We start from the raw sequence: 24,581 nt of genomic DNA, 5'->3' as shown, positions 1-24,581 counted from the left end.
GGGATGGTGAAACAAATCAGTTACGAGAATTTTTTATATTTTGCTTCCTTTTGTCATCAGTGTTTATTTCTCCTTATTCAGCTGTGTCCACTTTAGAAAAACACATGCCCATGATTCTCACATTTACTGACCAATTATTTACTTTTAAAGCACTGGGCTAAATAGGAGAGGCCATGGACAGGACAAGTTAATTCTTGACGGTTCCAGCAGTGGCCCCACACTCACATCTGCCTTCATCCAGGTGTTGAGGTGTACACCTCAAATGTTCCCATGACGTTTAAAAATAAAGTCATAACAGATGGGGCCAAATTATACATAAATTGATTTTTTTGGGAGTCAACAACAGGGTAATAGTATTTTTTTATTAAGACAAATGTCGACAGTAACAAAATGTAATTATATTAAAGGAAAATAAAAAGTGGGGCGGATAGACAAGACTCCTCCCACAAAATAACTTAATGATGAGAGCGGTGTGTACTCAGAGCAACACAAGCATAGAGGGCTTCTGAACCACAAATGGACCCCTAGCCTCTGAACCCTAGGTACACCTGTAAACTAGAGAAGATTGGATACAGAGAAGCATTATGGTCATAGCTTCATCTTGCCTCCAAATGGGTTTCCTGGAAATGTCTGCATATTCTTCCAGCTATCCAAGCCTCAGATCTACAGGAGTGGCAAGGAGTCTATTTGGAATTCAATGAGAGAGAACAAAAGCAACGCGGAGAAAGCAAAGCACCAGCAAACACATGATAGGAGGGGGGGGCAGCAGGGGTTATATACAGGGAGCCCATAAGGGTGTGCCTTTGCCATCAACACATTATGGTTAAATGTAGGTTTTGTAAATCTAGCTGCTCAATAGGTTAAAGTAACATTCCCCACAGAGTAGTGAGTCTGGCTAGTGTGTAGCTGCATCAGACCTGGGTTAAAATACTATCTCAAATACTTTGAGTGTTTGCTTTAGCCTGCCTGGAGTACCAGGTGGGTGGAATTTGCCTTGTGGGACTCTCATTGGTTTCATTGCAACAGGCAAGCTCAATCAAGCAGTATTTGAATACTAGTATTTGAACTCACATCTGGTCTCCTGTGTGCAGCTCTCCTCTCAGGCCTCGCTCTCCCCAGCTGAGGTGTTCTGGACCTCCTCCTCCAGGATAGGAACAATCAGGTTGTCCTTGGACATCAGGTTGTACTTCATCACGAAGCGTGTGAACCGATGGCACAGAAACGTCTCGTTCTACAGGGAAGGAAAGAGGATGAGAGTTGGGCCCTATCCAGAAACAGCCTCAACCCCTAAACAAGAGGATGACTTGATGCGATCTGAGGTCTGATGCACTAGTTTAGAGGCTGACTGACCATTTAGTATGAAGCCATACTGTCACAGTCGTGATTTGTCATGAAGTAAATCATGTCTGGAACGCAGCTAATCAGCATCCAGAATCAGAACTTGTATGTAGAGCCATAGCTTTGGTCTGCTTGGAGTTATTACATGGCTGAACTCCACAGGGCATGAGTACAGTAGACCATGAAGTGGCCATTATGGACATGCACAGGTCCCAGGCTCTATTCATCTCCGGTAGACAGTATCAGTCCAGTGTTTCCCTATTGTCTAAGTCTGTAGTGCCACCTGTTGGCTTAACATGGGACTACTACAAGATGGAATATGTTCATAGCTGGTTGGCCACATACGGAGAATAAAGGAGTTGGTAATCGCTCATTTCCTGCTCAATCGGTTGCACATATGGTGTGGATAAGTGCATTATATGTTCTAATTCAAACAAGTAATGAATGTCCCAATGAAGCTTTACTGTCATTTTCAATTGGTGTGAAGAGCCCAAATCATACTTCACTGCCAAGTCTATTTGGGAAGTGTGAACCTTCAACTTACCTCATACTTGTCAAATATCTGCCGATGGTGGAAGTAAGCATGGGAGAATATCCTGTAGATCCGGCGACACACAGAGCCCAGCTTGGCCACTGAGGACTCCTTGATGCTCACACTGGGGAGGGGAGATTGAAAGCGTATGAGTGGGGAACCAAAGCACTCCTTTACATAGTGAGTGTGTGTGTGTGTGTGTGTGTGTGTGCTCACCGGCTGGGGAAATACTTGTTGCTGTTGAGAAGGCAGGCAGCTCCGTCCAGCGTGTGCCTGGTGTAGTCAATGGCAGGGCACTGTGGACCCAAGCACAGGCAATGTACATGCATCCTAAATACAGAATAGTGCATTGCAGGCTGAGCTGAAAAATGTAATCCTGAGTGAATTAAATCAAATGTATTTTATAAAGCTCTTTTTACATCAGCAGTTGTCCTAAAGTGCTTATACAGAAACCAGCCTAAAATCCCAAAGAGCAAGCAATGCAGAAGCACAGTGGGTAGGAAAAACTCCCTAGAAAGGCTCCTCTCTAGGAAGAAACCTAGAGAGAAACCAGGCTCTGAGGGGTGGAGATTATAAGAGTACATGGACAATCGTTCTTCATCCTGATTTTAGTAACACTCACCTCTTTGGGGGTCTTGTGTGCAGCACACAGGAATATCCACTGTTCTGTGGCTGTCATCTGGGTGCAGGTGTCTGGGTGGCACTCGCTCTGCAGTTTCACAGCGAGTCCATTCAGCTCCAGACAAAATTGCCTGTATCAGATGGGAGAAAGGTAGACACAGTGGGTCAACACACCCGCACGGAGTAAGGTTTTTGATCTCAGTGTGTCGTGCAGCTACTGTACCGGAGGTGCTCGTACTTCCACACCCCTTCGTCCTGTCCCTCTGGTGGCTCCAGGATCTTATCGATACCGGAGCAGTCTGACCGGATGTTCTGCTGAATGTACTGAACGAGGGATGGGAAGTGCCGAGGTTAGTGATCAAAACATCTTGCCATCATCCTCCTAGCTAGCTAAAATAAATAGGTTCTGACATGGGTGACAATGATCACAATAATCAACCATTAATAACCTACGAAGCATCATATAGGGAAGCAGGCAGCCATCTTAAAATAAAGCACACCATGTCAGCGTCAGGCTTGGCACTTGACAGCTACGAACAGCATTCTGCAATTATGACACTTAGGGCTAATTTGAAGCTCAAAATGGACTCCACAGTCATGCGACACTAGCTAACTCAACGACACCTGTTGTACAGCCAGCGTGCTGTCCATCTCTTCAAAGGATTCATCTGGCCAGTTGTAGAAATCCTGCAGTGAGAGAGGGAGCCATAATCATATTCAGTGCATGTGTGGCTATGGCTCAAAGGGCAAAATAGTGTCACCTCTCAGCCTTTCATATTTCATCTAACTAGACAGACGGTCTCTGCACAGTTCCCAAGTCCAGAACAGACTCTGGGAAATTCAGACTACAAAGAGAGATAACTTCACGGAACTCTTCCACATCAAGAAACTGAAGCGTGCAGTAAAATCAGATGTAAAAAAAACATAAAAACAACACCTCACAACGCGGACTGTGAAGAGACACACACACACTGTAAAAAATAATTTTATATCAGTGGAGGGGGAATTTCATATTTTTTTTGTGATACATTTGATAAAACAATGCTAAATAGTTGCAAGAAAGGCATTTCACTGTACTTGTGACATTAAAACTTGAGAAACGTATATATTCACGTCACCAAATAATTTATTAAAGCTATGAAGGTCTACAGTATCCTCAACAACACTCTGTAGGTTAGCACCATGGTGTAGGTGGATGATATTGGGAATTTTCCAGTACATATGTGCACATTATACATCTCAGAGTAGTAAGCAGAATCAACACAAGCCATACGTGTCTGGGCCATTAGACGTGCACTCTGAAGCCATTAATCAATAGGTCATTAGGTTAAGGGAAGGCATGTGTGTCTGGGTCATAAGGCTAAGGGAAACCAATAATCAATAGGTCATTAGGATAAGGGAAGCCATTACCCAGTCCCATGAGGTTCATTAGATGTGCATTAGGAGCATAGGTGTGTATTACTAAAAGCACCATTAGACATGTGCCTGCATTAGGAGTATGCGTGTCTGTTTCTTTTTGTATCATTGCTATGGTTACGCCACCAATAGAATATATTCCCTAAGCTCTGTGCCAACAAGAAAATGGAAACCAAGCTGAAATAAGTTCAAGGCAAAAAGATAATGGTGGCTAAATGCCCAAGGGGATGAATCATTAACATAAAGAGGAGTGACTGCGTGTGTAACGTAAGGATGAAAACGGAATAAAAAGTGTGTGCCGAGGCTGGAAAGGCAGTTGCTTCATGCACCAGCTCGGCTTTTGTTACTTTGTAATAAAGTCTATTTGATCTCACAAGCTCCAGTATTTGGGAAATATTATTGACTGAATATTTCCACGACAAGGACAGCTAGTTTCTGTCCTCCTCTGGGTACATTTACTTCAATACAAAACCTAGGAAGCTCATGGTTCTCACCCCCTTCCGGAGGACGTCCTCCAACCTATCAGAGCTCTTGCAGCATTAACTGACATGTTGTCCACCCAATCAAAGGATCTGAGAATGACTTTATTACTGAAAACACAAGCTAGTTAGCTAGCACTGCAGTGTATAAAATGTGGTGAGTAGATGTGACTCAAAGAGAGAAAGACAATAGTTGAAGTTTTAAAACAAATTAATTCCTTCAAAAATGAAGGAGAAGCGAGAGCTAGCTATATTTCTTGTATTTTTTTCCGCTTTCTTAGCTAGGTTTAGCCTACTCAAACAAAGAGGGATGCTATGGCTATCCAAAACTGGAACTAAGTCAAGGTAAGCTTTTGGTTTATGAATTGACACCAGGGCCTGCCGGTGTAACTGCTAAACTGCCTGCTGACTGTACACTGTACTGCATGATTGTAGCGGATTTACTAACGTGTTAGTTGTAGAGTTTTGTTGACTATGACATTACCTAATATGGTGCCAACGATGTAGGCTGTGTGTAGCAGTTAGCGATTATGATATGAAGGTTTGGTTTGGAAAGGTTTTTTTGCCTGGTCACAGAGCTGATATGTTGTGCACTGAAGTCCACAAGCGAAGGGAAAATGCGAGAGGAAGAGAGCACGTAGATTCGAGAAGGAATACAACTAGAAAAGTAATCATGCCGTTTGTATGTGGCTACTATGAATGTTAACTGTGTTCGCGTGTGTTCAGGGGTGTATTTATTCTGCAGATTCTGTTGAAAAACATTTCTTAAATGGAAGCAAACAGAACGGGGATAAATATATTTGTCCAATAGAGTCTCTCGTTTACACTAATGACTACACCCTAGATCAGCTAGATGCAGGCAAGTGTGTGCAAAGGAGGTATTAAATGTGTCACGCAAGGCCGTATTAAATGTGTCACTGCCACCTTGATTACTCTTAATTTTTCTCTTGACCTGTGCACCTGTTGTAAACTTTCATTCGCAGTCTAGATTGTAGAAACATGATGATGGGTATAGGGAAACATGAAGTATAATGTGTAGTAACCTAGCTAAAACTATCGAGGTTACATTGAGCTGGGTGAATGGAATATGAATATCCAATATGTTGTAATATAAATAAGGACATGCTCATAAAACATTTTAAAAATCCTCCCTAATCTTAAAACGACACCGACTCGTCACTATTGTATATTTGCATAATAAAGTAATAATTTATCGCATGATATATTGTTTTATTTATTATGTAGGCTGTTGCGTTTTGTTGTGATGTAGCTAATTGTTTTAATCCTGTTTGGACCTCAGGAAGAGTAGTAATGTTGATCCTAATAAATAAACAATATACAGTATTTAGCTAGCTACATTTAGCTACATTGGGGACACGTATAATTAAACAAATAATTACCGTTACTTGGCTTGATAGCTAGTTGATGGAAAATAATATAACGTTAGCCAGCTAGCTAAAGTACAGTAGCTGAAGACTACAGCTCATGAACAGTTAGCCATGTCAAAATAGCTCGCTAACAGTTACAAACGGTAGCTAGCTAATATGTCAACAATTACAGCTGTTATCTAACTTAGATATCTAGCTAACTTAAACTATGTTAGCTACTAGTTCGCTAGCTATCAACAGTAAAGTGGTTTTCAGATGGTGTTTATGTCATTGTTTTAAAGTCTAACTACCTAGCAAGTCTCAAATTCTGTGTGGTCGTTTTTAGCTAGCCTAGTTAGCTAACGCTACCCAGTTGCAAGCCCGACTCTTCCTATTTTCCGGAAAGACAACTACGAACTAACCGTTCAGAGAAACGACTCAAAACACCAAATCTGAATGAAATTCACTGTTCCTGTAAGACCACCGTGGTCACCGTTGGTCTCTTTACCATATGCAATCGTATTCCGCTTTGTGGAAACATACCTTCGCCTTGGTTCCAGGCCGATTCCTCCTCAGAACTGCAGTACCCTCCGCCATGACCATCTCGACAGAATGCCCGGATGCAAATGATGCGCACATTTACTGACTTGTGTGTGACCAGGGGCGCGGACAGGGAGTTGCAAGGCTACCAAGCAGTGGACATTCCTCAAGTGGTGGAAGAAGTACACAATTATCATGCTTGAGTAAAAGTAAAGCTCCCTTTAATAGAAAATGACTAAAGTAAAAGTGAAATTCGCCCGTTAAAATACAACTTGAGTAAAAGTCTAAACGTATTTAGTTTTTAAATTTACTTAAGTATCAAAAGTAAAAGTATAAATCATTTAAAATTCATATTAAACAAAACAGACGGCACTATTTCTTGTTAACATTTTACGGATAGCCAGATGCACACTCCAGATTGCAATCAGAAGTTGAAGGGCAGTCCCTGGAGAAGGCGGGAACGAGATGGTGGTAAGTAGTGCAGTATTATCACAAGGAGACGTGTACTTGGAAAACGGAGGAGGGATATGGAGAGAAGGTCAAAGAGAGGGAAGAAGAGGGTATGCTTGAGTCGGATAAGAATGGTGGAAAATTGAGATTGTTTGATAAAGAAGAAGGGGAGAAAGTGTAAGCAGAGGGAGATGAAGACAGGAGGAGAAATGGAAGTGAATGAGGGTGAAGTTATCGGACATCGAGGTATGCACCGAGGGTCAGGATAGAGATGAGTGACAGGAGTGAAGTTTATGGAAAAAGTGGACTCTTGCATTTTGGCTGATCCATTTGTGATTTCGCGGTGGGTGAAAGAGTTGGGTAATGTGGAATCGGTGAGGGTAACCAGAAGTGGTCTAGTGATAATTGTTTGTGTTGGTCAGAGGGAGAAGGCGCTCGGAGTAAAACAAATGGGGGCAAGAAAAGTTGTTTCGCTCTCAAGAAAAGGGCGCCAATGAAAGGAGTGAAACCTGGGGTTGCAGTAAATATAAAAGTTGACCAGCTGAGGGGAAAGAATCCCGGTGTATGTGATGCTCGTCGTTAGACGGTGGGGAAACAGAAGAGGCATTGTCTGTTCTTTTGAGTTGTGAAGTTTAGTTTTTGCCAGACAAAGTGAAGCTAGGATATACAAGTTATCCTGTAGGAGCGTATGTGCCGAATACGTTACGATGTTACAGATGCCAAGCTTATGGGCATGTGGCAGCAGTGTGTAGGAGGGAGGATCCTAGGTGTTCCTATGTGGCAGCAGTGTATAGAAGGGAGGGTCCAAGGTGTGAGAAATGTGCAGAAGGGCATGAGGCAAAGGAATGTGTAGTATTGGGGAAAGTAGTGGAATGTGTTAAGCAAAGTGTAAGGGAGTTGTTCTCCAGTCTAGTAGGTGGCGGTAATGCAACAAATTGGATGCCAACTGCCGTTAAACCTCATAGAAGAAGAGGCACACTCCAAAGCTCAGACACCATTTCCAAAGGAAGCATGTGTTTAGTGAGTCCACCAGATCAGAAGGATGACCAGGGAGGTTCTCTTGATAAGTTCATGAATTTGAATATTTTCATGTCCTGTTAAGCATTCAAAATGTAAAGACTACTTTTGGGTGTCAGGGAAAATGTATTGAGTAAAAAGTATATTTTCTTTAAGAATGCAGTAAAGTAAAAGTTGGCCAAAATATAAATCGTAAAGTACAGTTACCTCAAATTGACTTGTCGTACTTTACAGTATTTTTACTTAAGTACTTTACACCACTGCATTCCTCCAGATATATATATCACTGACACGTGGCATGTCAGTTAAGTACAAACTCTTATTTACAATGACCCCCTACCGGGGAACAGTGGGTTAGCTGTCTTGTTGAGAGGCAGAACTACATATTTTTACCTTGTCAGCTTGGTGATTTGATCCAGCAACCTTTTGGTTACTGGCCCAACACTCTAACCACTAGGCTACCTGCTGCCACTAACTCACTCACACACACACTTTTTTACACATTTTGTTACGTTACAGCCTTAATCTACAATTGATTAAATATGTTTTACTCAATCTATACACAATACCCCATAATGACAAAGCAAAAACAGGTTTTGAAATGTTTGTACATTTATTAAAAATAAAAAACTGAAATTCCTTATTTACAGATGAATTCAGACCCTTTGCTATGAGACTTGAAATTGAGCTCAGGTGCATCCTGTTTCCATTGATCATCCCTGATATGTTTATACAACTTGATTGGAGTCCACCTGTGGTAAATTCAATTAATTGGACATAATTTGGAAAGCCACACACCTGTGTATATAAAAGGTCCCACAGATGACAGTGCATTTCTGGCCAAAAACCAAGCCATGAGGTCGAAGGAATTGTCCGTAGAGCTCCGAGACAGGATTGTGTCGAGGCACAGATCGGGGGAAGGGCACCAAAAAAGTTCTGCAGCATTGAAGGTCACCAATAACAGTGACCTCAATCATTCTTAAATGAAAGAAGTTTGGAACCACCAAATCAAATTTTTTGTCACGTGCCGAATACAACAGGTAAAATACATGTGCCAAATACAATACAACTCTCCTTACAGTGAAATGCTTACTTACGAGCCCTTAACAATGCAGTTTTAAGAAAATCCCTAAAAAAGTAAGATAAGAATAACCGAGCAGTTGCCATACCAGGCAGTGATGCAACCCCTCAGGATGCTCTCGATGGTGCAGCTGTAGAACCTTTTGAGAATCTGAGAACCCATGCCAAATATTTTCAGTCTCCTGAGGGGGAATAGGTTTTGCTGTTCCCTCTTCACAACTGTCTTGGTGTGCTTGGACCATGTTAGTTTGTTGGTGATGTGGACGCCAAGGAACTTGAAGCTCTCAAACTGCTCCACTACAGCCCGTCGATTAGAATGGGGGTGTGCCAAGTCTTGGTTGGAATGGACTCCAACCAAGACTCTTCCTAGAGCTGGCCACCCAGTCAAACTGAGAAATCAGGGGAGAAGGGCCTTGGTCAGGGAGGTGACCAAAAACCCGATGGTCACTCTGACAGAGTTCCTTTGTGGAGATGGGAGAAACTTCCAGAAGGACAACCATCTTTGCAGCACTCCACCAAACAGGACTTCATGGTAGAGTGGCCAGACAGAAGCCACTCCTCAGTAAAAGGCACATGACAGCCCGCTTGGAGTTTGCCATAAGGTACTGACTGTCATGACGTTGGCCTGGGGGTAGGTTTATGACAGTCATAAATACCTCTTCCCCCCCCTTTTTCCTCTCTCTACCCTACTGATGTTACATTTGCAAACACCTTGGTTAACATAGAGATTCTGGGAACATCAGAAGGTGGGGGTAAATGAACAATATTCTGGTAATCTGACCAATTGAACATATGCGGTGGTACCTAATGAATATGATGTCAGTTCGGTTGTCATCTGAGACATTCTCAATGATAAGATGACAAACTCTACAGTGGAAAGTCTACACATCAGAGTAATCGGATTAACATGGAATTGTTGTTCAATTTAAATGTTTGCATATGAAATTATTTGTGATGTGATTTTAGCTTCTAAAATGTGAGATTTGGGTTTTCATAAGATAGGGCTCTGCTCAATCAGTGGCCCGCCCCTGTGAAGGGACATGGGCTATAAAACTTTTCAAACACGCCCTCCTCTCCCTTCCTATATAAAGCCTTGACGACAATATAACCTCCTGTTCCGAGGATGTGAGGACGACGGTCCGATGTCAGAATGGTTCAGATAGTAACTACAGAACGAAGCCAACATCAGTGTGAGCTTTGGTTGTGAATGGTATGAACTTTGAACTCTTATTCACTACATAAGTAATACCTCCTAGCTGTTGAGTTAGCAACAGCAGCTGCAAACGCAGGTAAGGAAGGATCAGACAGAGTATCCCGTCTACCACACAACGACGTTACTACAATGTATCCATTTTACCAGCAGAGACATTCTTCAAAGGACAAAGGACTCAGTTGGGCAACACTGCCTTCCATCTACCACCAACCTACCGAAGCGCAGCTCAGAGTAAATTTTTATTGCATTTCCCTTTTCCAAATGGGCGGTAATTTAGAATGCATAAGATACTGTATTTAGGATAGCACAGCTTCTCCCTGTGTCCCTCAGTCTTCCCGCTCTTTCACTCAAACCCAGCCCTTTTCTTTTGTGTAACCAGCTGTCATATCTGTTCCGCCTGCTAGGGACGTTTTCCTTTATGACGTAATTTGTAATCAAGTTATGATTTAATTATATATGTGTAATTCTGTGTGATTAGTTAGGTATTTAGTAAATAAATAATTAAACCCAATTTTGTATTGCTGATTCAACTTGTTAGCCAGGTTTCGTGCAGATAACCAAGAATTTACAACTTTCAGATGAGACTGAATTAAGGTGACGATTAATATTGACTGCTATTGATGTAAAATATTACTAGGTCTTTAAGAGTTTATTCGGAAGATAACAGCTCTATAAATATTATTTTGTGGTGCCCCGGCTCTCTAGTTAATTACATTTACATGATTAGCTCAATCAGGTAATATTAATTACGGAGAAATTATTTTATAGAATAGCATGTCATATCACTTAATCCGGCATAGCCAAGACACGACAGTACCTAAAGGACTCGTACCATGAGAAACAATGTTCTCTGGTCTGATGAGATCAAGATTGAATGCCAAGCGTCACGCCTGGAGGAAACCTGGCACCATCCCTACGATGAAGCATGGTGGTGGCAACATGCTGTGGGGATGTTTTTCCAGAGGCAGGGACTGGGAGATTAGTCAGGATCGAGGGAAAGATGAACGGAGCAAAGCACAGAAATCCTTGATGAAAACCTGCGCCAAAGCGCTCAGGACCTCAGACTGGGGCGAAGGTTCACCTTCAAACAGGACAAGGACCCTAAGCATACATCCTAAAACAACACAGGAGTGGCTTTGGAACAAGTCTCTGCATGCCCTTGGGTGGCCCAGCCAGAGCCTGGACTTGAATCAGATTGAACATCTCTGGAGAGACCTGAAAATACCTGTGCAGCAACGTTCCCCATCCTAACTGACAGAGCTTGAGAGGATCTGCAGAGAAGAATGGGGAAAAACTCCAAATACAGGTGTAAAAAGCTGTAATCACTAGAGGTCGACCGATTTATGAATTTTCAACGCCGATACCGATTATTCGAGGATCAAAAAAAGTTGATACGGATTAATCGGCCAATTTATTTAGTTGTAATAATGACAACTACAACAATACTGAATTGACACTTCTTTTACCTTAATATAATACATCAATAAAATCAATTTAGCCTCATAAATAATGAAACATGTTCAATTTGGCTTAAATAATGCAAAAACAAGGTGTTCGAGAAGAAAGTAAAGTGCAATATGTGCCATGTAAAAAAAAAGCTAACATATGAAAGTTGGTGGTTCCTTTTTACATGAGTCTTCAATATTCCCAGGTAAGAAGTTTTAGGTTGTAGTTATTATAGGACTATTTCTCTCTATTATACCATTTGTATTTCATATACCTTTGACTATTGGATGTTCTTATAGGCACTTTAGTATTGCCAGTGTAACAGTATAGCTTCCGTTCCTCTCCTCGCCGCTACCTGGGCTCGAACCAGGAACACATCGACAACAGCCACCCTCGAAGCATCGTTACCCATCGCTCCTCAAAAGCCGCGGCCCTTGCGGAGCAAGGGGAACAATTACTCCAAGTCTCAGCGAGTAATGAAAGCGCGCACCCCGCTACCTAGCTAGCCATTTAACATCGTTTACACCAGCCTAATCTCGGGAGTTGATAGGCTTGAAGTCATGAACAGCTCAGTGCTTGAAGCACAGTAAAGAGCTGCTGGCAAAACGCACAAAAGTGCTGTTTGAATGAATGCTTACGAACCTGCTGCTGCCTACCATCGCTCAGTCAGACTGCTCTATCAAATATCAAATCATAGACTTAATTATAACATAACACACAGAAATACAAGTCTTAGGTCATTAATATGGTCGAATCTGGAAACTATAATTTCGAAAACAAAACGTTTATTCTTTCAGTGAAATACGGAACCTTTCCGTATTTTATCGAACGGGTGGCATCCCTAAGTCTAAATATTACTGTTACGCTGTACAACCTTCAATGTTATGTCATAATTATGTAAAATTCTGGCAAATTAATTACGGTCTTTGTTAAGAATAAATGGACTTCACAGTTCGCAACGAGCCAGGCGGCCCAAACTGCTTGCACGGAACGCAAGAGAAGTGACACAATTGCTCTAATTATAAGAAATTCATTTTAGCAGGCAATATTAACTAAATATGCAGGTTTAAAAATGATATACTTGTGTACTGATTTAAGAAAGGCATTGATGTTTATGGTTAGGTGCAACGACAGTGCTAAATCATCACCAGTTTGGCGAAGTAGGCTGTGATTCGATGAGAAATTAACAGGCACCGCATCGATTATATGCAACGCAGGACACGCTAGATAAACTAGTAATATCAACCATGTGTAGTTAACTAGTGATTATATTAAGATTGTTTTTTTACAAACCTTGGCTTCTTACTGCCCTTGCGTAACAGGTAGTCAGCCTGCCATGCAGGCTCCTCGTGGAGTGCAATGTAAGTTAGGTGGTCAGAGCGTTGGACTAGTAACCGGAAGGTTGCAAAAACAAATCCCCGAGCTGACAAGGTAAAATTTTCATTCTGCCCCATGAACAAGGCATTTAACCCACCTTTCCTAGGCCGTCATTGTAAATAATAATGTGTTCTTAACTGACTTGCCTAGTTAAAGGTGTAAAAAACATTTTTTTTTTTAAATTGGCCAAATCGGTATCCAGAAATATCGATTTCCGATTGTCATGAAAACTTGAAATCGGCCCTAATTAATCAGCCATTCCGATTAATCGGTTGACCTCTAATAATCACTGCCAAAAGTGCTTCAAGAAAGTACTGAGTAAAGGGTTTGAATACTTGTGAATGTAATAGTTTTATAAATTTGCTAAAATTTTTAAAAACCTGAATTGACTTTGTCATTGTGTGTAGATTGAGTAAAAAAAATGGTGTCTGTAGGAAAAAACAATAATCGAAGTCTGTAAAACAATGTGTAAAGTCCAGGGGTCAGAATACTTTCCGAAGCTGCTGTATATAGAATATTTATCTGCAGTAATACAAAAGTAGTTTCATGGAACAAGTGTATTGCAGGAGTGGAAGGACTTTTCCATTTACCCAAACCAGTTGCTAATCAACTGGTACTTCAACAAAGTCTTATGCAGATCTGATTTTTTGTGGAAAATTCATGCATATTCAACTTGTTATATCTGTCAAACTCACTCCTCAGCATGAAGAGTCCCCACTTGCACATCTAGAATATCTGCTTGGCAGGAGTATGAAAGAGGCAACACATCTAGATTCAATAGTTGACTTTATTATTGTAACAAAACATGATCAGAATTATTTACAATTGAATAACATAAGAAACAAAAACGAGGCAACCTATATTAGGATGAATGGAGGTTGTACAGCAAAAAATATTATTCTACATATTTGCCAAGGATGTCAGCATCACGGAACAGGAAGTATTCCTGAAAGACAAATGTAGAAATTGAATAGACAATTAGAAGAATCATTTGCTTTTACTGTGGTCATAATTATTTATAGTCTAATGAACATGTAGATTACTCCCACAACTAATCATTGTATTAGATAAGGATGATATTTTATAGATAACATTTTTAGACATACCTTGTCTTCCAGGTGAACTTTAGTTCCTCCGTACTCTGGCAGAAGGACCTTCTCTCCAATTTTGACACTCATGGGTGTCAGATATCCTTTCTGAATGAGATCAGTAGACAACACATTTAGACACAACCATAGAGAATGATAGAAGCCTCTAGTGGCCAAAAGCCATTTTTGCATGGACAGCACCATTTAAAAGTAGTCAACTGGGAGGGGTTTCCTATGAATAGTAGCCCCAATGGCACTGCCCATGCTGTCAGACGCTATAATGGCACAGATATAAATATGCATCCTCTATCTATCTCTCTCTATGGCCACAAGCCAGCGCAGAAAGCTCTCACATCAAAAGATTACTATATTGTATCAATGTGGTCCATGAAGATAAACACTTCTAATCTCCTTGCATTGAAATCTGATCAACTGCACACCAGACAGACAAGCCAGTTAGTTCGACAGCACAGCCATAAGCTATTGTTTAGCCGGAGAGAGTGAAACAGGAGCAGTAAGTTACCTGGTTGGTAGAGCCTGGTCCCACTGCCACCACTGTGGCCTGCAGCACCTTGCCCTGGGCCTTCTCTGGCAGCATAATGCCCCCCTTCGACATAGTCTCTGCAGCCAGACGCTCCACCAGCACCCGATCAAACATGGGAAGGAATTTCCTGAAAGCCTATTAGACGAAGGGGAAGTATTTAATTTGACAGAGACAATGTACAAACAAAACACTGCAATCTAACTTAAAAAACAAAACAAACTTTGCAACTGATTTTAGTTAAATAGCACATCAGAGTTGAAGAGTTTTGGACTCTTCTACAGTGAGTGCTTAGCATTCAATGGTCATACCCTCAAATAGCCACTAGGTAGAGCCTGAGATCCATTGTGTGAACTGGTAAAGACTTGAGTAACAAAAGCAGAAGGGGGCCCCCCCCATAGTGGCCCCTTAAATAGCCAAAAGGAGATGCGTTGTAGCCATCTGCCACTGAAAATAAGGACATTTTGGTGGAATATGTACATTTAAACCTTTGGCGTCTTCCCAGAGTTCTTGGTTTGGTAAGTTTGGTCAAGTTATCAACTAGGTATTCATAAACCTACTTACTACAGGTTAGTGGTACTCCTATACAGACCTCTGTAACAGCAACAGGAAATCAGAGGGTTCATTACATTAGAATGGGGGAGGAATATCCATAGGGATGGACCTTGATAACTAGCAGTGTCCATGCAATTTGCCAAGTAGAGCCTGCCAAAGGCAACAAAGAAACCCTTTGTATTCACTAATGACGGGTATAAAGAAAGCAATTGTTTGAATACTGATTTAGAACGATCTTCAAGCTTAAACTAAGACTACTAAGAAGAGTGTGGGTTCTTTATGTGGCCAGCACATTGCAAGGTACCAAAACAGAAGATTTGCAACACCAGCTGCCAGTCTGCTAGCAAATTTATCTTTGACCTTGAGTGAAGGGCATCTCTGAAACAGGGGAAACAGTGGGGGGGGGATGTACTGCCAATGTTTACCATGATCTCAGTGAAGGACAGAACCCTGACCCACAGATAATCTTTTAGACTAATCATGGCGGGACTGTTGGAGTAAATTCCAGAACAAGTCAGCAAGACACACCCCCGCATGGCGACAAAAGCTTTGTGGGGTCTAGATAGTGGTCTCAAGGACCCAGACCTCCAGAGAAAACATTCAAGGTCTGTTCTTCAGTAACTGATTTGTCTCATGCTTCAGATCCCCCAATCTATCATATTTAGGGTAATGGGCAGTATTCCAACTTGGAATTGTGTTGCATACTAAAGTTAAGTTATTGTAGTATATAGGCTAGTCTGAAATGTTTAAACAGGCAGCAAGTGCTGAAATTAATAATCAACTGAAAATGGTCAGTGCTATCCTGGACTTCCCTACCCTACCTAACCTCCCAAGGACCCTGGATAGCCCAGACCAAATTAAAATGCTCTGACGCAGTTGCACATGGGATCACGACGTCTGAAGCAACGTAAACCAGAAGTGGTTGATAAGGAGCCGGTATTTAATATTGTCGTTGTTCATTGTCGTGTCCTTGCACCAGAAAAAAACAGAATCGATCAATTAATGAAATGTAAAATGAGATTTAAAAAAATATATATAAAAAAAATAAAAACTGATGGCTAACGTTTTGTGCACAAAGGATCATCCACACAGCATGCGGCCTCAGATTAGTTTAGGCAAAATATGGTTCACGTCACGTGTCATCACTTCATTCATTCTAAGTACAACGCTAGCAATACCAAATTCAGATGTATATTTTCACCAATAACCAACGATTGGAGATTGAATGTTTCAAGTGGTGTCTGTTAACTGTTAATGATCTGCTTTGGCACAATCATGCATGGCAGCTCGCTTGACATTGTCTGAAGTACTTTGCGCAGTGTGAAGCTGCCAAACTCATCTCATCCTGTATTCTTGCAGTGGTGCTAACAAGCTCGACTATTTGTGCGAACACTGAAAATGGCAACATCTGTCTGACCTTGTCTGAGAGAAAACAAGGCATAATTAGCAAGCTAGCTAGTTTGCTAACGTTATGAAACTCGTTGTGCTAGCTAGCTAGCTAGCAAGTATGTTTGTGGCAGAACGTTAAGTATCCTAAATTATATCTTAGCTATGTGACATTGTTTTGAGAAATAATGCCTTACCATCTTTAAGTGATAGTCGTTGAAACCTCGTGATGTTGAGCCCCGATTTCGTCTTGAGTGTGGATCTAACAGGCTGAAGCGGAAACTCCACGTGAGGAAATATCGAGAACTGGGACGCGCATGCGTGTCTTCAAATGTTCTTACTTTACGGTTCCCGGACAGTTTCCGTTCCAGAATATTCCATAACCTCTACATAACGCAAAAAAGCACGTCGTAACACGTGCAAACATAACATGATCACACTTGTGCAGGGGGGACTCGTCAGGACAGTTATGATGAAATTATAACTAATACTTCATGAGTTTTTATGTGATTGCAATTCGCAGCAATGTTGCACAATGTGCCAACTTTGACCCCTCTTTTTTTTCTCCAATAGTACATTCTGGAATCTGGGTGCCCAGGAACGAGCATTACAGTGCCAAGTTCATTTTTTACACGATAAACTCACAAAATAAAGTAATTTACCTTATGCATGTACATAGATAGCCCATTAATTTGAAATACAATACATATGATACAAATGTCACTCAATTTCAGCAAATATAATTTATATTTCCCCTATGCAGGTTTTGGGGCGGACCAGTAAATTACCCGGATGCAAAAAGCCATGTGCAGTGCTGTCTCTGAAGTTCGATTCACCACACCTCTGGTCGTTCTTCTCAACTCTATAACGTTAATCACTCAGTTTCCTCCAGACGACCAAATCGTGCCAGCCTAAAATCTTTCAAACGACAAGTAAGTACTATTATGTCTTTATAAATCTATGTAGCGCATCAGTCTAAACAGCATAATGAACTGTCTCAAACGTCAATGCTTTTGCGAGCATCGTTAGTATTTTCAAGCCTCCATCCAGCAAGGACAGTCAAGTAGCCATGCTCGTTTGGAATGGTAATTTACCTCCTAATGTCCCTGAATATCAGGCACTGGTAATTATGGCATCGCTACTTGTCGTTGTTTCTCCAGTATTTTCCGTAAATCTATCTATTTTGTAAGTTAAATTGGTAGTTAGCTAACTAACATTACAGCTTTTGAAGGTAGCTAGTTAACAATTAGCATTAGTTATGCAATTATTTTCACGTTCATTTCGATGTCATGTGCTCTGATCTTAATTCGGTAATGACAGATAACGTCACCAATTGGGCTATCTGGCTAACATTGACTCATGCATATCCCTACAACCTATTTTGTCACCATCACAACTAGGCCTAATTCCAAACGATTGCTAAACGTATCATTTTTCTCATCTACATCTTCATCTTCATACATCTACATACCGGCGTGACAAATTAACGTAGTCCCAGTCTTGCCAATATTTTTTTTGTTTTAAATGCCTATTCAAAATCAATTTGGGATATCTAATAAATGGCTACCTCGGGCTGGTATCGGCTGCGATATAAATGTTGTTGTATGTAGCATTATTTGACAAATAATGCTTGTGCTGGACATTTTTACGACAAGTACATTTTTTTATTAATTAAGTAGTTCATTCATTGAGGTAAGGCATTTACTGCGCACTCTCCATACGCTGTGCGATTTTAACCTTGTGACGCATGACCTACGCACACGTGGGGAGAATCAGGAAAAGACCGGTTCAAGACATTTCAGAAACGATGTCGCAAATATCTGCAAACGCCCCATCACAGAAATAAATAATTTACGATTCCGAATGAACGTCTCAGATTAATTTGTAATCGGATGCACAACACTGTGCAATAGCGTGCCGGACATGGACTCAGGCAGCTAAATGCTACTTGTTCTCAGGACCTTGAGAAATGTGCAGTACGTTGACCTGAGCCCTTGATTTGGGTTATATAGACCAATACATTCTGCCAACGTGTAAGCTCATTTATGATAGCCTACTGTGACAGTTTATTCAGATTCCCTCCTTTTGACGTTTTCCCTTTTAGACCATGTTCTGCTAAGTAAGATGGATATTTCTTTGTCTTTCTGCAAGACTTCAAACACACATTTGCTTGTGGTCTTGCTCTGGGTTATGTCCTTGAGATTTTCAGGGGTATTTCATCATGGGAATGCTGTCATTCATTGGTTAATTATTCCCTGATGACTCTTGCTGTATCATGGAAGGCCAATAGGTTGTACTGTATAGCTTGTTTTGTCACCTCCAGACAGTCATTATGTGACATATGGGCCGAGGGGAGGGGGGGGGGGGGTAGAAGGAGTCTTTGGTATAATCCAGAAGATTCATTTGTTACAGGGCAAACATGGACTCCTGTTTGCTACTTTGAGATTTTACCAACAATTTAAGTGCATATTAAAACAAGATAGCTAACAGCTGACAAATTACATTTTTTTTATTGGCTGCTCTGTGACTGAATGATTGGTAGTGTCGCCCCCCTATAATTTTTCTCTATCTCCCCCTTCCAGAGATGCTGCGTCTACCCACGGTGATGAGACAGATGAGGCCAGTCTGCAGGGCCCTGGCCCCCCACCTCACCCGAGCCTACGCCAAGGACGTCAAGTTTGGAGCCGATGCTCGGGCCATGATGCTGAAGGGAGTGGATCTGCTGGCTGATGCTGTCGCCGTCACCATGGGTCCCAAGGTAGGAGGAGGGAATTGCTATGACTATACCTTCTGCTATATTGCGGTGCCAAATAAATATATACAATTCTGTCCTATTTAAATTTCACCCAGGGGTCAGATGTCTGTTATGTATAACCAATTCATTATTGTATCACTTTTTATTTGGGTTTTATTTCCACCCGAAGAACCGTGTGCACCACGGTGTGTCTTGTTCGGGCAGGAACAACTGAACACAAGTGTTTTGAGCTGTATCCTTTGCCGCATTCCTGCAGGGTCGCACAGTAATCATCGAGCAGAGCTGGGGCAGCCCCAAGGTGACCAAGGACGGCGTCACTGTAGCCAAGGCCATCGACCTGAAGTGCAAGTACCAGAACATCGGTGCCAAGCTGGTCCAGGACGTGGCCAACAACACAAACGAGGAAGCAGGAGATGGCACCACTACCGCCACCGTGCTGGCCAGGGCCATCGCCAAGGAGGGCTTTGACACCATTAGTAAAGGCGCTAACCCTGTGGAGATCCGCCGTGGCGTCATGCTGGCTGTGGAGACCGTCATTGCTGAACTGAAGAGGATGTCTAAGCCAGTCACCACACCTGAGGAGATTGCCCAGGTAACCAATTGTGTTAAGAATATGGATTGATCAAATAAGTCAATATTCATATTTATTCAATTGATACAAATAATTATTTAATAGACGGATGCAATATTTATATTCTACTATATATTAAGACAGCCTTCTTGGATGTTGAATGTAAAGTTTTCAATGCTCTGTTCTGTCTGCTAGGTGGCCACCATCTCTGCTAATGGAGACGTGGAGATCGGCACCATCATCTCCAACGCCATGAAAAAAGTGGGCCGCAAGGGAGTCATCACTGTCAAGGATGGCAAAACTCTGCATGATGAGCTTGAGATCATTGAGGGGCTGAAGTTTGACCGCGGATACATCTCACCTTACTTCATCAACACAGCCAAAGGTAAGGTCCCCCGTCTGCCATGACCCGACCACCATGCCCAGCTATTTTGTGGCTTTAAGATTAAAAGAAACTCCAGCACACTGGTGATCTTGATGATCTACAGATTTAATGTATTTTTATGATGTTGATTCTCCACATTTGGCCATTTTGGAGCTTTTATCTCATCTCTGTCCCTCAGGCCAGAAGTGTGAGTTTCAGGATGCCTATGTGTTGCTGAGTGAGAAGAAGATCTCCACTGTCCAGAGCATCGTCCCTGCCCTGGAATTGGCCAACCAGAACCGGAAACCTCTGGTCATCGTGGCTGAGGATGTGGACGGAGAGGCCCTCAGCACCCTGGTTCTCAACAGGTCAGTTCCCTGTCCCTTTAGCACCCTGTGTCCCAGAGTAGCAGTTCTGATCTGGGATCAGTCTGGGCTTTTGGATCATAATTATATGCACAGGGGGTTCTGATCCTAGATATGCACAGGGGGATCTGATCCTAGATATGCACAGGGGGATCTGATCCTAGATATGCACAGGGGGATCTGATCCTAGATATGCACAGGGGGATCTGATCCTAGATGAGCAATCCTGCTCAGACACTTGGTGAATACAGGCCCTTGTCCTCAGCAGGTCAGTCAGTGTCCTTAATTTAACCATTAAACACCCTTGAGGTAAAGGACCTGTTTTAAGGACCTTTCCCCTTCACATCAACACTGACTGAGCACCTGGGCCAATGGGACAGAACCAGCTCACATGGCTGCACTACTAATATAGAACACTGAGATATATCACCAACATCATTCAGCTCTGGGTATTGATAACTGAAGAGTCAACCTCAAAATAAAGCTGTAGACAATTTTGCTATTCCTGCCCTCCTTTATGTGTAGATGCTGGATGATGTCAGTTTGGGTGTGTTCATTTAACCTCTACTCTGTCTTTAGGCTGAAGGTGGGACTACAAGTGGTGGCAGTCAAGGCCCCAGGCTTTGGAGACAACAGGAAGGCCCAGCTGCACGACATGGCCGTGGCCACCGGGGGCACTGTAAGCACACTTTACACTAATCATCACCGTAGGGCCTATACGGACATCAATCCATTTCTACTGTAAGAACACTTTACACTGTAACCATCCCAACTTATATCAGTCAATCACTACTTGAGAAAAGGAATAGGAAAAACAGGATAAGTTACAGTACAGCCTTTTCATTGCGGTTGTCATTCCCCCTGCACACAGAAACATGTCTTCTCCTATCCCTGTCTGGCTGCATCCCACAGCAGGCCAGTGTCCCTACACTTGGTCTCAGACACGTCTGCACTGGCATGATTCATCAATCAATCAATCAATGAATGTTGCAAAGTCTTGCTTATCCCATGGTTAAGGGTTTAGCTCGGCACCCAATGGCCCTATTCTAATAATGGTGAAGTGCACCCTCTGTCCCCCTCTTAAAAGATGGATACCATTTTTAAAATATTTTATCAGGGCCAATGATTACCTGTTCAAATCCTGCCCTTCCTTTACTGACATCCCTCCTCTCTCTTCCTTAGGTGTTTGGTGATGAGGCGGTGGGCATTGCTCTGGAGGACATCCAGGCACATGACTTTGGCCAGGTGGGCGAGGTGTCAGTGACCAAGGACGACACCATGCTGCTGAAGGGGAAGGGAGACGCGGCATCCATCGAGAAGAGGCAGGCTCAGATCGCTGAGCAGCTGGAGAACACCACCAGCGATTACGAGAAGGAGAAGCTCAACGAAAGGCTGGCCAAGCTGTCTGACGGAGTGGCTGTGCTCAAGGTCAGAGGAGAAGAGGTCGGGGGCTGTATGGAGGGGATTGAAGAGAGAGAGCTTAAGAGGGATAGGTGACAGTATAATTGCATTACATTTGTTTAGTCCTTTTAATTGTCCTGAATATTGTCACATTTTAGTCCTGGCTATTGAAATAAGCCTAGAATATACCCAATGGGCTGGCGATTCACGTCTTTAAAAATAAACGTATACCAAACTTCGAAATCAGTCAATCCGCCATCAACACAATGGGAAAATTATTTATTGAAATAGCATGGGTGATGGAGGAAAAACAATGAAGCCTTGTGGCGAACAATAATGCATGCGGTCTGGGCAGATTTGTGTGCTTCTGTAAGTTGTTGTTCGTTTGTATACGGAGCAAAAAAAACAGGGTAGGATGAGTTGACATTAGGAGATTCCTAATGTGAGACAGGATTTACATTTGAGTTGCTCCTGTATCCACCATGCATGAAAGAGATAGTCACCCACTGACTGTTCTGTTTCAGGTGGGAGGAACGAGTGATGTGGAGGTGAATGAGAAGAAGGACCGTGTGACCGACGCCCTGAATGCCACCAGGGCCGCTGTGGAGGAGGGCATCGTGCCCGGGGGTGGCTGTGCCCTGCTGCGCTCAATCCCTGCCCTGGATGCCCTCGTGCCCATCAACTCTGACCAGAAGATTGGTAAGTAGAGTTCTTAATCTTTACCCAACTTGCCAATAGGCTTTCATCTGGTCACATGGGAGTGGCGAGATACATTTCAAACTTTTAGACAGAAGTAATGTAGCTTAACTTGGTATATCGCTTCCTGTCTATAGGAATTGACATCATCAGACGAGCCCTGCGTGTGCCAGCCATGACAATTGCTAAGAACGCTGGTGTGGAGGGCTCTCTAGTGGTAGAGAAGATCCTTCAGGCCGCGGTGGAGATTGGCTACGATGCCATGGAAGGAGAGTACGTCAACATGGTAGAGAAGGGCATCATTGACCCCACCAAGGTATGGATGCTTTAGCTCGGCACTACAATGTCATTTCGCTGTCATTCACCCAGCATACCAAAAATATAATAGACATGTTCATTTTATAGTGATGGAAAATGTACAGAACTAATGTTGGCAAAGTTTTATATGAATGTTTATTCATACAAGATTGATTAGTTGCTGCAATAAGGTTTACGGTGTATGCTTTCACTAGACTGAAGTTGCATAGACAGCAAATGGCTGCTAGTGATATTACAGGTTCTCGGCTGAAGTGCTCTGGCTCCCTCTCTTGGTGTATGTCTGTATTACAACAAGGACTGAGTCTTGTCTCCCCCTACAGGTGGTGAGGACTGCACTAATGGATGCTGCAGGTGTCGCATCCCTTCTCTCCACTGCTGAGTGTGTGGTCACAGAGCTGCCCAAGGAGGAGAAGGAGGGTGGCATGCCAGGAGGTATGGGCGGCATGGGAGGTATGGGAGGTATGGGCGGTGGCATGTTCTGAGGCCCACCTCAAAGCGCTGTAAAAACTTAATGGCAGTGTGGGGCTAGGGGGCAAATTGTCCCTCCAACCCCCAGACTTGCCAAAACTGAATGGCCGTGAGTTTTGTTGGAGCTGCAAATGGATGAACCACACTACTTCTGCTGATTGTCTCCCCTCCACCCTCTGGAAGAACAGACTAGCCTGTCCTCGCTCAGCCTCTCTCCGTCCCTCTACCCGACCAGCCTGTCCTCGCTCAGCCTCTCTCCATCCCTCTACCTCTTTAACTGAGGCTCTGAGACCCCAGTCTGCCCCGATGATCCCCCCCCCCTTATTAACTGAGGCTGTGAGACCCCCTCCATTTACCTCACAAACATGGCCGTCTCATCATCCATCAGCAACATGCAGAATATTCACTGTTTATGAAAGATGCTAACCAGTGCGAATAATGCAATGCTGGTATTGATAAATTGTCATTTCTATCAAATGGAAGTAATGAAGCCTGTAACTTCCTGACGTTAAAGACGAGGCTGATTTGAATAAATGGTTAAACACAGGATAGCTGTAGCTAGAAGGGGGTTTGCTGGAGAAAGGAAACTTGGCCAGGCATGCCACTGTCAATTTTTGTCGTAACCTTTTGTTAGTTTTAGCTTTGTCCTGTTTCACCCAAGTAATGTTGGGAGGAACCGTAACCTTTTCAGTTGAGTTAATGAAAATAAAATAATTGCGGCGCATGAGCATTCCTTTACTTTGTCTGATTTCAATACTCAAATATTCTAGAACTTTGGAACCAAAAGATTCATATCAGAATTCTATAGGATGGTTATTGTGCATTAAGATAGCTGAATGTCTTTCTAGCAGAGGTGGACTGGAGGTTGGTCGGACTAGTTACAGCAGTTTGGGCCAGTGAAGGTCCAAGCCACAAGTTAATGTGAAACCCATTGATGTCCTCATGACCGGATTTGTACTTACTGCTCATAGATGTTTAGCCTACGTTTACTGTGTGTTCAATCAGTACTATAAACAACCGTGCATTCAAGAAGTGTTGAGCTGTGTTCCTCCTCCCCCCAGTACATTATTTCTTTGCAAATAACCAATTGTGATCATTTGACATGTTTTGTACAATGTAGACATTAATTTGTTTTTATTTAATAAAACCAAATGTTCTGAACAAGACCATTGTGCTTTCATGAACAAACACTTCACA

At 42.5% G+C, this 24,581-nt stretch overlaps 3 protein-coding genes across 7 annotated transcripts; 1 reads left to right on the top strand and 2 right to left on the bottom strand.

The window, feature by feature from the left end:
• Window positions 1-341: 341 nt before the first annotated feature.
• On the bottom strand, window positions 342-17,373 carry mob3 (Preimplantation protein 3). Of its 3 annotated transcripts, XM_036958497.1 has the most exons (9): window positions 17,235-17,373; window positions 16,644-16,832; window positions 14,488-14,643; window positions 3,116-3,178; window positions 2,715-2,815; window positions 2,493-2,622; window positions 2,087-2,166; window positions 1,883-1,994; window positions 343-1,231 (listed from the first exon to the last, which is right to left on the bottom strand). In XM_036958497.1, exons 1-9 carry the CDS (start codon window positions 17,250-17,252, stop codon window positions 1,100-1,102), a joined length of 981 nt encoding a protein of 326 aa, XP_036814392.1. In that variant the 5' UTR covers window positions 17,253-17,373; the 3' UTR covers window positions 343-1,099.
• On the bottom strand, window positions 13,646-17,528 carry LOC110501840 (10 kDa heat shock protein, mitochondrial). 2 transcript variants are annotated; one of them, XM_021579688.2, is made up of 5 exons: window positions 17,235-17,373; window positions 16,644-16,832; window positions 14,488-14,643; window positions 13,983-14,072; window positions 13,646-13,822 (listed from the first exon to the last, which is right to left on the bottom strand). In XM_021579688.2, the coding sequence occupies exons 1-5, from the start codon at window positions 17,250-17,252 to the stop codon at window positions 13,772-13,774; spliced, it is 504 nt and encodes a 167-aa protein (XP_021435363.1). In that variant the 5' UTR covers window positions 17,253-17,373; the 3' UTR covers window positions 13,646-13,771. The 2 variants fall into 2 exon arrangements, with proteins under 2 accessions (XP_021435363.1, XP_036815162.1); XM_036959267.1 differs by lacking the exon at window positions 16,644-16,832 and having other exon boundaries at window positions 17,235-17,528.
• Window positions 17,240-24,548, top strand: LOC110501838 (60 kDa heat shock protein, mitochondrial). 2 transcript variants are annotated; one of them, XM_036959264.1, is made up of 10 exons: window positions 17,240-17,378; window positions 19,029-19,204; window positions 19,458-19,793; window positions 19,968-20,157; window positions 20,336-20,504; window positions 21,081-21,180; window positions 21,684-21,929; window positions 22,427-22,601; window positions 22,736-22,914; window positions 23,237-24,548. In XM_036959264.1, the coding sequence occupies exons 2-10, from the start codon at window positions 19,031-19,033 to the stop codon at window positions 23,396-23,398; spliced, it is 1,731 nt and encodes a 576-aa protein (XP_036815159.1). In that variant the 5' UTR covers window positions 17,240-17,378; window positions 19,029-19,030; the 3' UTR covers window positions 23,399-24,548. The 2 variants fall into 2 exon arrangements, with proteins under 2 accessions (XP_036815159.1, XP_036815158.1); XM_036959263.1 differs by lacking the exon at window positions 17,240-17,378 and adding an exon at window positions 17,501-17,531.
• Window positions 24,549-24,581: the final 33 nt, after the last annotated feature.

The sequence above is a fragment of the Oncorhynchus mykiss genome, chromosome 22 (assembly GCF_013265735.2).
Source record: "Oncorhynchus mykiss isolate Arlee chromosome 22, USDA_OmykA_1.1, whole genome shotgun sequence".
In the NCBI taxonomy this organism is placed as follows: domain Eukaryota; kingdom Metazoa; phylum Chordata; class Actinopteri; order Salmoniformes; family Salmonidae; genus Oncorhynchus; species Oncorhynchus mykiss.
This window is presented reverse-complemented; position numbering and strand designations above follow the sequence as displayed.

Bases quoted from the DNA above. Each gene is read 5' to 3' on its own strand.
- LOC110501840 (XM_021579688.2), bottom strand. The intron at 14,644-16,643 runs GTAAGGCATTAT...TTCGTCTAATAG, and splicing joins ACGACTATCACTTAAAGATG to GCTTTCAGGAAATTCCTTCC. The intron at 13,823-13,982 runs GTATGTCTAAAA...TTTGTCTTTCAG, and splicing joins AAGTTCACCTGGAAGACAAG to GAATACTTCCTGTTCCGTGA.
- mob3 (XM_036958497.1), bottom strand. The intron at 2,816-3,115 runs GTGTCGTTGAGT...TCCCTCGTTCAG, and splicing joins GCACGCTGGCTGTACAACAG to TACATTCAGCAGAACATCCG. The intron at 1,232-1,882 runs GTAAGTTGAAGG...CCTTCCCTGTAG, and splicing joins AGATATTTGACAAGTATGAG to AACGAGACGTTTCTGTGCCA.
- LOC110501838 (XM_036959263.1), top strand. The intron at 20,158-20,335 runs GTAAGGTCCCCC...TCTGTCCCTCAG, and splicing joins CTTCATCAACACAGCCAAAG to GCCAGAAGTGTGAGTTTCAG. The intron at 21,181-21,683 runs GTAAGCACACTT...TCTCTTCCTTAG, and splicing joins CCGTGGCCACCGGGGGCACT to GTGTTTGGTGATGAGGCGGT.